Genomic DNA, 17,482 nt, shown 5'->3' with positions numbered 1-17,482 from the left:
AGAACAGACCCTCTGCTTTCAAACAAAAAAAAAAAACGTTTCATCCTACCTTCAGTGGTTCTTTTGTAATCAGCTTTTGAATATGGGTAGGTTTCTGCAAAAACACGACATTTTGAGCAAAAAGCAGAGATAATTTTCATTTTTGTGACGGACTTTTCATAGAGTTCCCATTAGAGCTATCTTTTTTTATTACCTAGTGGATAATAGCGGTATTGCAGAAAAACGGAAAAACTCGTCATTGGCGGGGAAGCGTTTTCACTTGATTGACGAGATATCTCTTCAATGGCGGGGAAAGAGTTAAATGGATCGTTCACACAAAATTTAAATGATGTCATTGTTGTTACAAACTTGTATAAATTTTGTTTTGTTTTTCCGAACAAAAAGAAAGATATTTTTTCTAATCAAGCAGGAAACAGGAGCACCGTTGACTTCTATAGTATACTATGGAAGTCAATAGTGCTCAAAAATGGCTTGGTTACAAACATTGCTCAAAACATCTTCCTTTGTGTTCAGTAAAACAAAGACATTTATACAGCATGATGGTGATATATTGGGTGAGCTATCCCTTTAATATTCATTTATGTCAATCATACTATAGCTTGGTTCCTGTTCACTTGGCTGTATGTGAGAATCAAGCGGTAACCAGAACTAATGTAGCAGCTGTTTGTTAGGAGCAATAAGGTAAATAATTGGACAGAAAAGCAAACCATTAATCAGAAGAGATGGAGATTAAAAGACAATTAAATGGAAATGTAAGAGAGATTTCCACTTAACAGTGTACACAGATAAGCAACAGGTGACAGGCAAAGCCCTGCAGTCATTGTATGTGTTTATTTTATGAATACAAACAAGGAAAGCTATTACTGAAGGCAATGTTCTGTCATAAATCTAACGAGAGCTACATGTAGTGCATATTAAAGCTGATTTTTTATTTTCTTTTTATTTAAAAGATTATATAAATATTTTTTTTGTAAAAAACTAAATAAAAAAGTTTTTTTTACATTTTTACCCTTATTATCATATTTCTTTACCATAATTGCATATATATTTGTTTTTTTCTAGGTACAAATATTTAAATATTTTTCATTGTTATTTCTGTGTAAATGCACCTTTTTGTAGTATGTTCATAGCTTTAAGTGCAGTTTCAGTGCTTTTTTGCAGTTTAAGTTTACCTCTTTATTAAAAAAAAATTTTATTTGTAGAGAAATTGAACTGCAATCATTTTGACACAAATTAATTTTTTTTTTCACAAAAATCTCGGTGACTTTCTGAATCAAGAGTTAAATAGTGACGAATGTGAAAAATATTCTCAGGTTGCCTTCAATTGGCGATTCAGAGAGAATTCAGAGGCTTCCTTTACACACAAAAGCATTGCAATTTGGATTCTTTCCTTAAAACCCTTACAAGCTTAAACATCCTCATGTTTTTCTTATCAAGCATCCAGGTCTATGGTAGCATGGACACGGCTGCTCACTGTCTCCTGACCCTACGTAACCCCGAGGGCTGTCCAGTTCTGTGTCTGAAACACTCAGGAAACTTTCTGTTTGCTGGCCTGAGGGATGGAACGCTGATGGTGTACGAGAGACATCACAGAGGTACGAGATGCATCACTACTGATGTCTCATTATATTGCTGCCGAGTTGATGTTTCTCTTTCGCATCCTACACTAAAGTGCATTCGGAAAAGACCTACTTTAGAGCAAAGCAATGGTTGTTGTAGCTTATCATGTATTTTTCGGTGGGAAACAAAATACATTTCCAGACTAAAGCAAATAAACAATGAATGATAGCAAAAGCTCTTTTCTCTGTTTTACCAGTGAGGCTGAGCTGGATCCCCGCATCATTTGTACACAGCGTGTTTTATTTATTCATGCATTGTATCTAACAAATAATTAACTAACTGCTAAGGGCAGCTATCGCAATTGCGTGCAATCACAGCACCAACTGCAGGACGAATAAACCGAAATATCAAAAATTGTTTGTAACATAAAATAAAGTTGCAATGAATTCTGACTTTTAAAGGGCACATATTATGCAAAATCCAAGTTTGCAAGGACATAAATGTGTGTTGGCAGTGTGTGAACACAACAACCCTACAATGAAAACAATCCACCCTCTAATTATTTTTCAATCCACAATAAACCAAAGCAGTCTCATTAGAAATGCTGTCATGTCAATGTGACATCACACTGATAACGCCCCGCCCACGGCCACTGAATCACTGGTTAATTTTACCCAAAAGTTTTTCTAAATGTGTTTGTTACCACCTTGTAGCGTTAATGCGGCTAAATATACGCTCATTGTCTGTTGGTAAGGAAGTGAGGAGCGGTAACACTTTACTTGACGCGATGTTCATAATCATGACATGTACGTGCCATGAACATGAAGGAGATTTTATGCACGTTTATGACAACTGTCGTTAAGTGTCAATTATTCAGTTGTGTCATTTTTAATACAAAGATGACATGGTTTGAATTGTCTTTGATTTGACAACTTGACATAAACCAATACATCATAACTTTTCATGACAACTTGACATTACCAATACAACATAACTGACCACTTTTTACCAGTGATACAAATTGAATTTGTCATTAAAATGTCATTAAGTGTTAATACTCTGTCAAATAATTTTATAACAGCGTCATGAATATTTTTCTTGACCTCAACTACAGTGGTACAAATTGAATTTGTCATTAAAATGTCTTTAAGTGTTAATACTCTGTCATATAGTTTTATAACAGTGTCATGAATATTTTTCTTGACCTCAAATACAGTGGTACAAATATAATTAAAATGTCATTAAGTGTAAATACTCTGTAAAATAATTTTATAACAACATCATGAATATTTTTCTTGACCTCAACTACAGTGGTACAAATATAATTTGTCATTAAAATGTCATTAAGTGTAAGTACCCTGTCAAATAGTTTTATAACAGCGTCATGAATATTTTTCTTGACCTCAACTACAGTGGTACAAATTGAATTTGTCATTAAAATGTCTTTAAGTGTTAATACTCTGTCATATAGTTTTATAACAGTGTCATGAATATTTTTCTTGACCTCAAATACAGTGGTACAAATATAATTAAAATGTCATTAAGTGTAAATACTCTGTAAAATAATTTTATAACAACATCATGAATATTTTTCTTGACCTCAACTACAGTGGTACAAATATAATTTGTCATTAAAATGTCATTAAGTGTAAGTACCCTGTCAAATAGTTTTATAACAGCGTCATGAATATTTTTCTTGACCTCAACTACAGTGGTACAAATTGAATTTGTCATTAAAATGTCTTTAAGTGTTAATACTCTGTCATATAGTTTTATAACAGTGTCATGAATATTTTTCTTGACCTCAAATACAGTGGTACAAATATAATTAACCTGTTAATCCAGACAGCCGTTTTCAGGCCAAATCATGAAATTTACATGCCCACACTAAAACAGCTGTAGTTCCAAAACCCTTGTGACCTACAGACACAATTTTGATATCTCTAAAAAGAAGACACTTGTGTCTTTACTTCTCAGTTATCAGAATTCAGATATGTAAAAAAAGCTAAATGTTATAGACACTGAAGTGTGGTGAAAATGTTTTATTAAAATTAAACGTGTTTTTATTTAATTAATAATGTCATATTAAATGTGCCATACCAACCCAAATACAACATAGACTTAAGAACACATGTCTGACCAATCTATGTTTCAAATTTGAAGATGATATGATAAAAAATAAGGTTACTGTAAGCTTTGATCTTCACCATGGCACATTTCAAAAAATGGCCACTGGGCTGCTCCAAATCATCACTGCTATAATGATGTAGAATAAAGTAGAAAAAGCTCTATAAATTAATTATTTACATGTGGTTATTACCTAGAGTATGTATCTACAAAACTTTATTTATTACATAAAAACATTGTATACACATTTGACAAAAATGTGTTATAATTTAAATATTGAAATAAACTAGTAACCGTAAACTACACAGAACATAGTAATTATGAAGCTTTTAAAATATAAATAAAACTATTTACATTGTGGACACCTCATGTTTTACAAACTAAAGCACTCAGCAGTTGTTGTGAAGTGATAAAAGAAGCTTTCATATTAATGGCGGTGACGTATCTCTATCGCGAGTAAATTGCGTAACCATTCATTCACTGATGGGCGATAGAAAAGCACACAGACAGCGATCTGTTACTAATAATAAGCTTTTGTCCTCACAATATACATTCAGAGTACTTGCATAATGTTAGGTACATCAACAATGTCTGCAAAATAGCGAATGTGCATCAGAATGACAAAGTAGACTAAGTTACTGCAGATAACAGGTGCACGAAAATAACACACAAAAACATCAATAAAACACTAAACTTATTAGCTGTATGTGAAATATTAATCATAATGTGTGTGTGTGTGTGTGGACTCATTTTAAACATAATACTCTGACTGACCTGATCGCGTATGCCTTTTCCATAGTAGAATCGCGCTGCGTGTGCAGTTGTTGAATAACAATATGGATTTAGGATTATTTTATGCAAAATCCCATGGAAACAACAAAGAAATATTAATATTTCTCATATGTAATACGTTTGTGGACTAAAACTGCGAATGGATGTTATATTGTGAATGCTAAGCAATGAGATTTCAGCAGTGTGAACTCGTCTAAAGTTATGAGGGAGGCGCAGTTTCATAATAAAAGCGTGAAGTCATTTTATGAATGAACAAATTTAAATATGACCTTGTTGCATAAAATTTATTATTAGTTTTGCTAGAGCATTTATTTCATGGAACAGCACTTAGAAATGAAATCTAAACCCTTCAACCTTTCTAATGAAATATGGCATGACAAGTTTAATAACCTTCTTCATCAGTATAATGTATTGTAAACTTAATAGTTTGTAAACAAAAACGCGTCTGTACCACGCACGGGCCCGTCCGCCTTAACAGGTTAAAATGTCATTAAGTGTAAATACTCTGTAAAATAATTTTATAACAACATCATGAATATTTTTCTTGACCTCAACTACAGTGGTACAAATATAATTTGTCATTAAAATGTAATTTAGTGTTAATACTCTGTTAAATAGTTTTATAACAGCGTCATGAATATTTTTCTTGACCTCAAATACAGTGGTACAAATATAAGTTGTCATTAAAATATCATTAAGAGTAAGTACCCGGTCAAATAGTTTTATAACAGCGTCATGAATATTTTTCTTGACCTCAACTACAGTGGTACAAATTGAATTTGTCATTAAAATGTAATTTGGTGTTAATACTCTGTAATTTGGTGTTAATACTCTGTCATATAGTTTTATAACAGTGTCATGAATATTTGTCTTGACCTCAACTACAGTGATACAAATATAATTTGTCATTAAAATGTAATTTGGTGTTAATACTCTGTCAAATAGTTTTATAACAGCGTCATGAATATTCTTCAGTTCATAATGTTTTTTTTTTAAAGTTTCCTCCATGTGTTTAACAAATACATTCAACCATTCAATAATAATAATTAAAATTGATAAAATTATATGTTATTGCATTTGGAGACTGATTCACCTAAAATTTTATATAAACAGTACAATTATGGTTTAATCCATTCAGTGTTGGGTCCATATGGCTGGAAAAACTATTAATCACATTAAAATAATAAATTTAATTAATTATTTTTTTCTTCTATGTCAGAAAAATTTGCATAAATATAACTTTATTGATCTGCTTAATGCCAGTTAAATGTGAATGTAGTTTCCTACTGGTAAATATGAGTTTGTTTGATAATTTACATTAGGTGTGTATAGTTTTTTCTGTTTTTCATCCATGTATTATGCAGAACAAAAGCCATTCATTCTCTATACATTGCAGGTGTTTGTGTACAGCCAATAATCAGCTCGGATTTAGACGTCTGTGTTATTTTTGTCCTATTAGCTTTATCACATTAGCACCGAAATGGACAGTTATGATCGGTATGTTTTTTCTTTCCTTTTCCCCACTAATAGGATTAAACACTAAATGGGTGGGATAATTAAGAGGGGTAATTATTAATATGTTCCCAAATGAAAAGGACTCTATAGAGTGAAAGGGTAATCAAATCAAATTAATTGTACAAATGGATCTGATAGTCCCCATGTTCAATTTGCTCTTTCATCAACCTTCCATTCAAACATTCACGGATGTTTTTCCCGTCCCCTGTAAGCCGAATGCCTCAGTGAGTATGTGAGAGATATTAGTTCTGTCATGTACTCCGAATGTATTCAGAGATGAGACAGGGATGATAAGATTGTTCAGGGTCTGTATTAGTTAGATAGAAAGCAGACGGGATTCAGGATTACCTTCAAAGCAATTTATGACTTCACAAGTCTTTCCTCTGCCCGTGCCTGTGTGTTCGTATGGTGTAAGTAAATGCGGGTTAATGACAGCGGGTCACGGGCGAGCATGCAGAACTCAGGACGTGATAGATGTGGCACGGGCACAATGGGTTTATCACATCGCAATACTTACCTCACTGTCAACAAGGAATTACATCCACAGAAGTGGAAAGTAAGATTAATTATGCAGATATGCAGTACGTCAAAGGTATTCCCAAGGAAGTACAAGGGATATTATTATTTTTTTCATCAAAACCACATTGCAAATTATAAATCCATTGCCCTCAAAACAGTTCCTGTTGTAATAAACTCTTGGGTCTCACATTATAAGGTTTTTGTGAAGTATAACCATGGCAGAATTGCTTCAGGGGGAGATTTCATTGTATTTAATTTTCCCTGGAAACAGTAATACAGTATGGTTGGGTTCATTTTGTTGTACATAATCAACAGTGTGTATTAATACGTATAATAATGAGATGTCTAACTTTAGAAAACATACATTTAAAAAAAATATACACGTGTAACACCCAGAAGCAATAAACACCTAAAATAAATCCCATAGGAAAAGATTTCTCGTTTCTGCCACCTCTTGGAAATCGGTGCGGTAATATAAAGAAGTATCCTCATACAATGTCAGAAAAAAATGTCAAAATATTTACCCTAGCTGTCCGTGTGGCTGTTCCCTTTCAAAAAGTTCACCTTTGTACCTAATGGCGCTTTTCCATTGCATAGTACTCACGGTTTGGTTGGGTCGGGTCAGCTTACTTTTGGGGGCTTTTCCACTGGGTGCAGTACGTAGTACCCAATACTTTTTAGTACCACCTAGGTCGGAGTTCCAAGCGACCCAAGCTGATACCAAAACGTGACGCGAAAACACTGTAGATCACTGATTGGTCTGATAGAATCGTCACTACCAGGGTCCCCGCTATAATGTAAAGATTAGCTTTACCTTCATGCTAGCTTACGCTGTCTCGAGAAAACCTGTTGTCATCTGTGCTTTGCTGTACGTTCCCAAACTATTTTTTAGCAATGAAAAACATCCACAGATTGTGAATCAGGAACACCATAGCAGTTTTTTCTAGACTTGCAGTTTGTGGCGGCACATTCCCGACACGCACGTCCGCATATATGCAACTTAAATGAGGCTCAGCAGAGCGTGTCGACTGACGTCACAGGTGTTTGTACAGAATGTGACACAGGGGTAATGATAAACGCGATGTGCAAACATCTAATTATGGTGGGCAAATTTAATTATGTAGCTGTAACGATAGAACACGCTGGAAGCAGATGCAGGAAAATAACACAGGTTTATTTATAAAATGTAGACAAACACAAGGGTTTAAGCAAACACAATGTCCAGATGATGGTAACGGTGCACGAAGGACTACGGTGGTAAAGCGGGTGATGGTGGTTGTGGTGGTCGTTGGTGGTGTAGGTCTGAAGTGGAAAATAATCCTGAATGGAGACCGGAACATCCAACACGAAGACGACACGAAACAATCCACACGCGCTGTACAAACAATCCAAAGACACGGAGGCCAAACAAAGAGTGAGGATCTGACGAGGAACAGAGAGCAGAGTGAGTTTATATGGAGAGTCTGTAATGATGAGCAGCTGGAGTGAGACAATCAACACAGGTGAAGGGAATCGGGATAACGAGCACATGACATCACAGGTGAGTAAACACCATACACGAGACACAGAGAGAGCAGTGTATTTACCCACCGTGACAGTACCCCCTCCCCTAGGACGTCACCTGACGTTCCTAGCCTGCTGTACCTGTTGATGGTAATCATCAATAAGGGAGTGATCCAGTATGTCCCGAGCAGGCACCCAACTTCTCTCCTCCGGACCGTAACCTTCCCAGTCCACCAAGTACTGAAATCCGCGTCCCCTCCGCCTAGAGTCCAGAATACGATTCACCGAATAGGTGGGTTCCCCTGCTACGAGACGAGGCGGGGGGGGAACCGGGACTGGCGGGTTAAGTCGTGAACGAAAAACTGGTTTAATCTTAGAAATGTGAAACGCAGGATGAATTCTCCTGTACGCAGGAGGGAGGTTAAGGCGAACTGTTACCGGGTTAATAATCTTGGCAACAGCGAATGGGCCAATAAATTTGGGAGCAAGTTTGTTCGAGACGGAACGCATCGGAATGTTCTGAGTAGAAAGCCACACTTTTTGACCGACGACGTATACGGGAGGCTTAGACCGGTGGCGATCGGCTTTAGCCTTGGTGCGCGCCCCCACCCGGAGTAGAGCCTCACGAGCTCTAGTCCAGGTGCGGTGACACCTCTGGACATAGGCGTGAGCGGAGGGAACCGCAATCTCGGATTCCATACTGGGAAAATTAGGTGGCTGGTAATCTAGACTACATTCAAACGGAGATAGGCCCGTAGATGACACTGGCAACGAATTGTGTGCGTACTCCACCATAGAGAGATGTTGGCTCCAGGACGAAGGATTCTTGGAGGCCAAACATCGTAACACTCTTTCAACATCTTGGTTGGCTCGCTCGGTCTGACCATTGCTCTGGGGATGAAACCCGGAGGACAGACTAACAGTCGCTCCTAACAACTTACAAAATTCTCTCCAAAATTTTGACACAAATTGGGGACCCCTGTCGGAGACCACGTCTGTCGGAAGGCCATGTAACCGGAAGACGTGGTCTACGACAGTAACCGCTGTCTCCTTGGCTGATGGTAATTTGGGCAAGGGGATGAAATGAGTCGCCTTCGAGAATCGGTCCACTACGGTTAAAATCACCGTATTCCCCTGGGAGGGTGGGAGGGCGGTAATAAAATCTAGCGCAATGTGGGACCAGGGTCTCGAAGGGACTGGCAGCGGTAAAAGTAACCCGTCAGGAGGGCGATTGGAAGTCTTACCAGTGGCGCAGACCGAGCAAGCCAAAACAAAATCGTGAATGTCACGAGCCATCCCTGGCCACCAGAATCGTTGTTTGACTAAAAACTTAGTGCGACTCACCCCTGGATGACAAGCTACCTTGGAACAATGACCCCACTGGATTACGTTGGACCGTAACTCCTCCGGCACAAATAAGCGGTTCGGTGGGCAACGAGACGGGGGCGTTACCCCTTCTAAGGCTGTCAAAACCTTCGATTCGACCTCCCATGTGAGCGCGGAGATGAATAGAGTCTCCGGTAAAATACGCTCGGGAGTAGAAGTGCGATCGGAACGCTCAAAAAGTCGAGACAAAGCATCGGGTTTGATGTTTTTGGAACCCGGACGGTATGAAAGAGTAAAATCGAAACGTCCGAAAAATAAAGCCCACCGAGCCTGCCTGGAGTTAAGTCTTTTGGCAGTTTTAATGTATTCGAGGTTCTTGTGGTCGGTCCAAACGATAAAAGGTACACCCGAACCTTCTAACCAGTGGCGCCATTCCTCCAAAGCCAGTTTGACTGCCAATAACTCTCTGTTACCAATGTCATAATTACTTTCCGCCGGAGATAACCGATGAGACAAAAACGCGCAGGGATGAACCTTTCCGTCTGAGGGTGTGCGCTGGGAAAGCACTGCTCCTACCCCCACCTCTGATGCATCGACCTCCACTATGAACTGACGTGTGCGATCAGGGGACACGAGAATGGGAGCTGAAACAAAGCAGCTCTTGATTTTGGCAAACGCAGCCTCGGCTGCGTCTGACCACCTGAACGCAGTACTAGGGGAGGTCAAGGCAGTCAGAGGAGCGGCTAGTTGGCTGAAATTGCGAATGAAACGCCTATAGAAATTGGCGAACCCCAGAAATCTCTGCAGGGTCTTGCGAGAATCTGGGGATGGCCAATTCACCACAGCCTTAACCTTATCAGGATCCATGCGGACACCCTCAGTCGAAATGATGTGCCCTAGAAAAGAAACAGACTGTGCATGAAAAACGCATTTCTCCGCCTTGACAAAAAGCCCATTCTCTAGCAACCGCAGAAGCACTCGTCGTACGTGTTGCACATGTTCCTGGAGAGACGACGAAAAAATCAATATGTCATCCAGGTAGACATATATGAACTGATCTATCATGTCTCGCAACACGTCATTAACGAGTGCTTGGAAGACCGCTGGCGAGTTCGTCAATCCGAAAGGCATGACGCAGTACTCAAAATGGCCACGAGGGGTGTTAAAAGCAGTCTTCCATTCATCCCCCTCCCTGATGCGGACCAAATGATAAGCATTACGTAAGTCCAATTTAGTGAAGACGGACGCTCCTTGCAACCTCTCGAAAGCTGAAGACATTAACGGCAAAGGATACGTATTCTTTACCGTAATGTTGTTCAACCCTCGGTAATCAATACAAGGTCGCAAGGATCCATCCTTCTTCCCCACAAAAAAGAACCCCGCCCCCGCTGGAGAAGAGGAAGGACGAATGAACCCCGTTGCTAGAGAATCAGAAATATATTTCTCCATGGCCTTCATCTCAGGAACAGATAAAGAGTATAACTTGCCTTTAGGCGGAAAAGTACCGGGAAGTAACTCTATAGCACAGTCATAGGGACGGTGAGGAGGTAGAGAATCAGCCCGCGACTTACTGAACACCTCCTTCAGGTCATGGTACTCTGCGGGCACGTTAGATAAATCCACTGCTTCCCCCTGAAACACAGACTCAGAAACAGTTAGACACGCAGACAATAGACAAGACTTGTGACACCCCTCACTCCAGCTGATAACAGTCCCAAGACGCCAGTCGATCTTCGGATTATGTTGATGAAGCCAGGTGTGTCCGAGAACAATGGGTGAGAGAGGGGAGTCAGTGACGTAGAAAGAAATGTTCTCATGGTGATTGCCCGATGTGATGAGGGAGACCGGTTCCGTGATGTGGGTGATGGTAGGAAGCTTGTGTCCATTAAGTGCAAACGGTGCAATCTGGTGAGTAAGCTGAGTGAATGGTATCTGAAGCTTACGTGCAGTGGCGTGATCGATGAAACTCCCCTCAGCTCCTGAATCCAAAAGTGCGTGACAGTCGTGAGAATGAGTGCCCCACCGTAGTTTCACCGGGAGGAGCGTAGATGTTGATGAGGTCTTCATGGAGGAGATCCCGCCCGATAGTAGCCTCGGATTTACTATCGGGCTTGGTCTTTTACCGGGCACTGATGGATCTGATGCCCGGCTTTACCGCAGTATAAGCACAGTCCAAGGGACCTCCGCCGGAGCTTCTCCTCCCGGGAAAGCCGAGCTCGACCCACCTGCATGGGCTCGAGATCGTTGAAGGGGCTGACCGCACCGCTCTGGCTGGTTTGGAGAAGATCCAGTCTTACGGGTAACGGCGTGGTAGCTTTCCGGCGTGCTGCTTGGCAGAGTCGGGCGTCGACCCTGATGGCCAGGTCGATGAGAGCATTCAGGGACGTGGGTAAGTCCACCACATGGATCTCTTGCTGGATGCGGTCAGCCAGCCCATGCAGGAAATGGTCCCACTGCGCTTCTTCGTTCCACCTACACTCCGCCGCCAGGGTGCGAAACTCGATCGCGTAATCCGACACAGTCTTATCCTCCTGACGGAGCTCTGAGAGGCGTCTCGCGGCTTCCTTCCCGGCGACGGAGCGATCAAACACCCTCTTCATCTCGTCAGATAGGGCGGAGAACGAAGAACAGCAGTTGTCACGGTTCTCCCACACCGCCGTCCCCCAGAGGGCAGCCTTCCCAGTCAGGAGAGAGAGCACGAACGCCACCTTGGTTTGCTCGCTGGAAAAGGTTCTGGGTTGTAAAGCAAAGTGGAGAGAGCAGTGAGACAAAAATGTGCGGCAAAAACTCGGCTCACCCGCGTATTTATCCGGAATGGGAAGTCTGGGCTCCGACTGGGAGGCGCCCTCTGGTGAAGAAGATGTAGCTGGGGGTGTGGGAGGCGCAGTGGGAGGTAGTTGTTGTTGTTGTTGTTGTTGTAGGGTCAGCTCGGACACCTTCGTCACCATTACTTGGACTGCTCGACCCATCTCCTCTATAACCTTATCCTGACGGTCCATCCTCTGAACCGCCCGCTGGAGAAACTCCTCGAGAGGAGATGGGGAGTGATTTCCCGCTGCTTCCATTTCTGGTCAGATCCTTCTGTAACGATAGAACAAGCTGGAAGCAGATGCAGGAAAATAACACAGGTTTATTTATAAAATGTAGACAAACACAAGGGTTTAAGCAAACACAATGTCCAGATGATGGTAACGGTGCACGAAGGACTACGGTGGTAAAGCGGGTGATGGTGGTTGTGGTGGTCGTTGGTGGTGTAGGTCTGAAGTGGAAAATAATCCTGAATGGAGACCGGAACATCCAACACGAAGACGACACGAAACAATCCACACGCGCTGTACAAACAATCCAAAGACACGGAGGCCAAACAAAGAGTGAGGATCTGACGAGGAACAGAGAGCAGAGTGAGTTTATATGGAGAGTCTGTAATGATGAGCAGCTGGAGTGAGACAATCAACACAGGTGAAGGGAATCGGGATAACGAGCACATGACATCACAGGTGAGTAAACACCATACACGAGACACAGAGAGAGCAGTGTATTTACCCACCGTGACAGTAGCAGACTGAGAAATAAATAAATGTATGGGAATGTACAACGGCGCTCTCACTTGTATGATGTCACAGCAGTAGGCAGCGCAAATATAACGGCACGCCTATAATCCCTCCCACTCTGAAGTGTTACTTAACTTGATGGAAGCTAACCAAGCAAAATTGAGGTGAGCTGACCCGACCTGACCCAAACCAAACCGTGGGGTACTATGCAATGGAAAAGCGCCATAAGAGTTCATCATTTAGTACCTTATGGCGCTTTTCCATTGCATAGTACCCTACGTGTTGAGTCGGGTCAGCTTACTTTTGGGGGCTTTTCCACTGGGTACAGTATGATTCGTCTGAGAGAATCGTCACTAACAGAGTCATTGCTAAACGCAAGATTTCAGTATAGCTTTACATTCGTGCTTGGGCTGTCTTGAGCAAACCAGTTGTCATCTGTGCTTTTGTTGTAATTTCCCAAACTCTCTTTTAGCGGTGAAAAAATCCACAGGCTGAGAATCAGGAATACCACACCAGTGTTTTCCGAGCATGTCCGCATGTATGCATGGCATTTTTGCAACTTAGCGGAGCGCGTCGACTGACGCCACGGGTGTTTGTACAGAAACTGTTATGTGAGACAGAGGTAGTAATAAACATGACGTGACAACATTTATTTATGGTGGTCGACCTGACCCCTGGCCTACTATACAATGGAAAAGCGCCATAAGTGCTACGTATTTGTACCAAAGACTGTGTACTGTATTAGTACAAAGATACATATATTTGTATCTCATTGGTACACATATTGCTACCAAATACAGATCTGCAACTAATTGTACATATAGTGACAGATGACCTTACATATAACATATGTAAACTACTGTACATTCATTCCGCTTTGAACGGGAGAATCTGAATCGTCTTCATGTGAGGACGAGTGTCTGTGGGGATGTTATCAAAGCATAAGCAAAGAAAGAAGCGGGAAGACTGACATTTTGAATATGCCATGCAATTAACCTGAGGAAGTCGGAAGTCATTGTGAAGCTATTATGGTTTCAAAGGCAGAAATAAACAACTCGAAATGTTAATTAAATGGCTCGCTGCGTTTCCCTCTCTAATTTTGCTTCATTAGCGTACTGAGGTAAAAAGCTAAATGAAACCACATGTAAAACATCCCATAGTTGTGTCCACAGTGGCTGCAACGACTAAAACCTGAGGTTTTGTGTGTTCAGGACGTAGTAGAGGGAGAAATGTTTTATTGAGCACATATAAAGTGGATTATATACACAACATGCTGCAGTTTTTTAGGGTGAGATATGCAGTCCACAATTATATTTTTGCAATGCTTTCTGTTATTGCATGTTATTAAAATGCTAGCCAGGATTTTTCCTGTTTCACCTCATACGTGTTTGTGTCGCAAACACAAGGATTTGTTCTTGAGTATTAATGAAACCAATTTACGTTAAGTAGCTCGCTCAGGGCAAAAGGAGTAAAATTGGCATGCAGCACATTTTCGTCGCTCTGCTGTTTGAAGCGTTCATTTTTTAAAATAACATGCTAATTTACTAGCATCGACTATCTTTGGACGTATTTAAAACGTTCCACCAGAAAGGATTAGTGATTTGCCTTTAAGCAAGGCATTTTACAAGTCAGATTGTGTTTTGTACCCATGTACATTCACCAGTGGTTTTCTATTCAGAGGACTTTTGGGAAATATTTCAGCGAACCTAGGCCAGATCAAACCGAAATTACCAAAAATTGTGGACACTCCATTCCTCTCAAGATAAATGCTCTTGTGATATTATGTTTTTTTTCATTTGTAGGGGAACTGTGGAACCCAGACAGCTGTAGGAAAGTAACCATTGGTTCAGATCCTGTCAGGACGCTGCTCGCTTTAGAAGACTCTGTCTGGGCAAGCTGTGCAAATACAGTTACTGTAATTCAAGAGTCCAGTCTGTCCACTCAGGTAAGCTCATAATTTTTAATCACTACACATTCTGATATACGTTCACACCTCATTTCAAAATAGCGAATGAGAAAGCAGAGACCTATTTATGAGAAAGTCACTTCATGGAAGCTTGGCCAACACTGGCTGACAAATTAGCTTGTGTGTGAAGATCAATAAGGGATGCTGCTATCCATTGGTATCTGTGGCCAAGGTACCTCCTTTGGGATTTTTGTTTCTTTTCACACTTCTGAACCACACAGGATGAGTAAATAGCTCTGTCACTCCTGTTTACACCTGCTATTAGCATCCGTCCCGGGTGAACCGATGGTCATGCGAGACTGGTTGTCGTTTACACCTGGTAACATGCTGTTTCTCCCATGACCACTTTTGATCAGATTTTATAGGGTGGGTCTCTTAACAAGACAAGCTTTCGATACAAACTTGATTATTTTAAATTGAATAATAAAACTAAAATCAGCCTGAATCTTGATATTACATTTCATTGCAGCCTAAATCCTCAGCAAGTCCATACAACCACATCTGCACAGAACATCAATTTATAAATGTGTGACCCTGGACCACAAAACCATAAGGTAAAATTTTTGTAAATGGTTGGTACACCATCCCTGAGTAAATAAGCTTTTTATTGATGTATGGTTTGTTAGGATTAGACAATATTTGGGCGAGATAATATATGAAAATATGCAATCTATCTGAGAGTGCAAAAAATCTAAATATTGGGAAAATTGCGTTTTAAGTTGTCCATATAAAGGCTTTAGTAACACATATTACTAATGATAATATATTTTTTATATATTTCCAGTAGGACAATTACAAAAAACCTTCATGTTACATGATCTTTACTTAATATCCTAATGGTTTTTGGCATAAAAATCTATAATTTTGTATTTGTATTGTTGGCTATTGCTACAAATAAAGAGTTTTGTTCCAAAACGCGATAAACGGCATTTAAAAAAAAAAGAGTTTCCTCGAGCGAAGGAAAAATGTTGGATGTTGCTTGTTCTACCGAAAGCATAAAGCTTCTGTCATGCTAACACATTGACTCCAGGGGATCTTATGAAAAACTTTCCATTATTTTACCCGAAGTCAATGAAAATCGAGCAGGACCAAAACATTTTACAGCTGATCGCTGTCAAAAAAGTTTAGCGACGACGTCCCAAGGATGACAGCAGCAATGAAAGTGTTCTTAATATGACAAAGTAAGTGTTTTGATTAATGCCATTAATGTTTATTTTTTATCAGTGTATAACATTAGTCAACTAAATGAATATAACATGGCAAAGATATTTTTTGCATAGATTTATTTTATAGCATAGATTTATTGCATTTTGCTGGAATAAAATCTGTTTTTTATAATAAATCTTTGAAAATCAAATTATGGATTTAAATTTTTAATGTTATTATTACCTAAAGATGCTACAGTATGTGAAAGTTTGTAACAGAAAATTGTGATTTTTATCTTGTAACTTTCTTGTTATAGAAAACACGTTTTTACCAAAATTAGTCTAAATGGATCTATGTGGTCCAAGATCACATAGACTTTCAAGGGTAATGTTTGGGAAGTTATATCCATGAGCTCATCTGTTTTATATATTACATCCCCACTATAAAATTTGCTCCGCTGGATCATAGTTTTAGTAAAACATTTTGGAACCCTTTACACCTATATTTAGTTAGATCCCTGATATTAATTTTAATAGTAGATGTGAATCCAGGTGCTGATCTACTACTGTTTCAGTCATGCCCTGGGGGATCTTCCCCATGGGTTTCCATAACCCTGAGCTCTTTCTTTAGTCCTGCCTTCTTGGGTTTTATCTCTAGAATCAATCATCTCTTTTATCCTCTGTGATTTTTTTTTTTTTTGGATGCGCCCATCAGTGAAGAGATTTGGGCTAGTGGTAGGTGAGTGGGCCCTGCTGCGTTTAGCTTGATCCTTCACAGTTCAGGGGAAGCGCTGTTTTTCGTTCCACTGATTACATTGTATCCCTTTCCCTGTGGAGCCATGCCAGCCTAGCAGCTGGAGGAGAGGGGAGGAAAGTCTGCCTTCTTTGTACACCAATTCGCAACGAGTACCATGATGTCATTGTTGGTGGGATAAGCAATGGGGCCTGTAAGAATTCGACTCTCCCCTGACTCCATCCAGCAGTTCCGCCCCTGTCGCCTTGTTCCTGTGACCCAAATCAATGATCCTGGTTTGTGGCAGCTGGATGGCTATTGATGTGGAATGCTAAAAGAGCATTTCCCTCACGCCACTGCAGAGAAAACAAGCAGCGGGACAGTTGGACGAGTCTGCAGTATGCAGAGCAAACAACATAAAACGATGAAGCCTTCAACAAGTGAGCTTTCCTGTATACATTTTTAGTAGTGTCAAAAAAGTGTCAAGCGATAGGACACAGATGAAGCTAATGGTGTCTATACCAACAGACTATGATCTCAAAAGTACTTGCCTATGTATTTATATACTGTTTACAGTGTATTGATGCTACTGTATGTAACCCTGTCTGTGAAATTGTGATTTACTTTTTTTTTACAAAAGATTATTCTACATAACATTCTGTGGATATAACCTTGATGTCATTGATATTGGATTTCACAGGCAGAGTCACACGTTTATATTTTAATAAAATTGTAATATTTTAAG

At 40.1% G+C, this 17,482-nt stretch overlaps 1 protein-coding gene across 6 annotated transcripts in view; it reads left to right on the top strand.

The window, feature by feature from the left end:
- The window catches only part of arhgef10la (Rho guanine nucleotide exchange factor (GEF) 10-like a), a 172,205-nt gene that overhangs the window by 135,371 nt on the left and 19,352 nt on the right, over nucleotides 1-17,482 (top strand). For all 6 annotated transcript variants that reach the window (XM_073811800.1, XM_065241163.1, XM_073811799.1 and 3 more), the window contains 2 exons: nucleotides 1,438-1,595; nucleotides 14,696-14,838. In XM_073811800.1, coding sequence (XP_073667901.1) covers nucleotides 1,438-1,595; nucleotides 14,696-14,838 — 301 coding nt within the window. The remainder of the gene's footprint in view (nucleotides 1-1,437; nucleotides 1,596-14,695; nucleotides 14,839-17,482) is intronic.

The sequence above is a fragment of the Paramisgurnus dabryanus genome, chromosome 14 (assembly GCF_030506205.2).
Source record: "Paramisgurnus dabryanus chromosome 14, PD_genome_1.1, whole genome shotgun sequence".
Classification (NCBI taxonomy): domain Eukaryota; kingdom Metazoa; phylum Chordata; class Actinopteri; order Cypriniformes; family Cobitidae; genus Paramisgurnus; species Paramisgurnus dabryanus.
The sequence above is the reverse complement of the archived record's forward strand: the minus strand, read 5'-3'. Positions and strand labels throughout refer to the sequence as shown.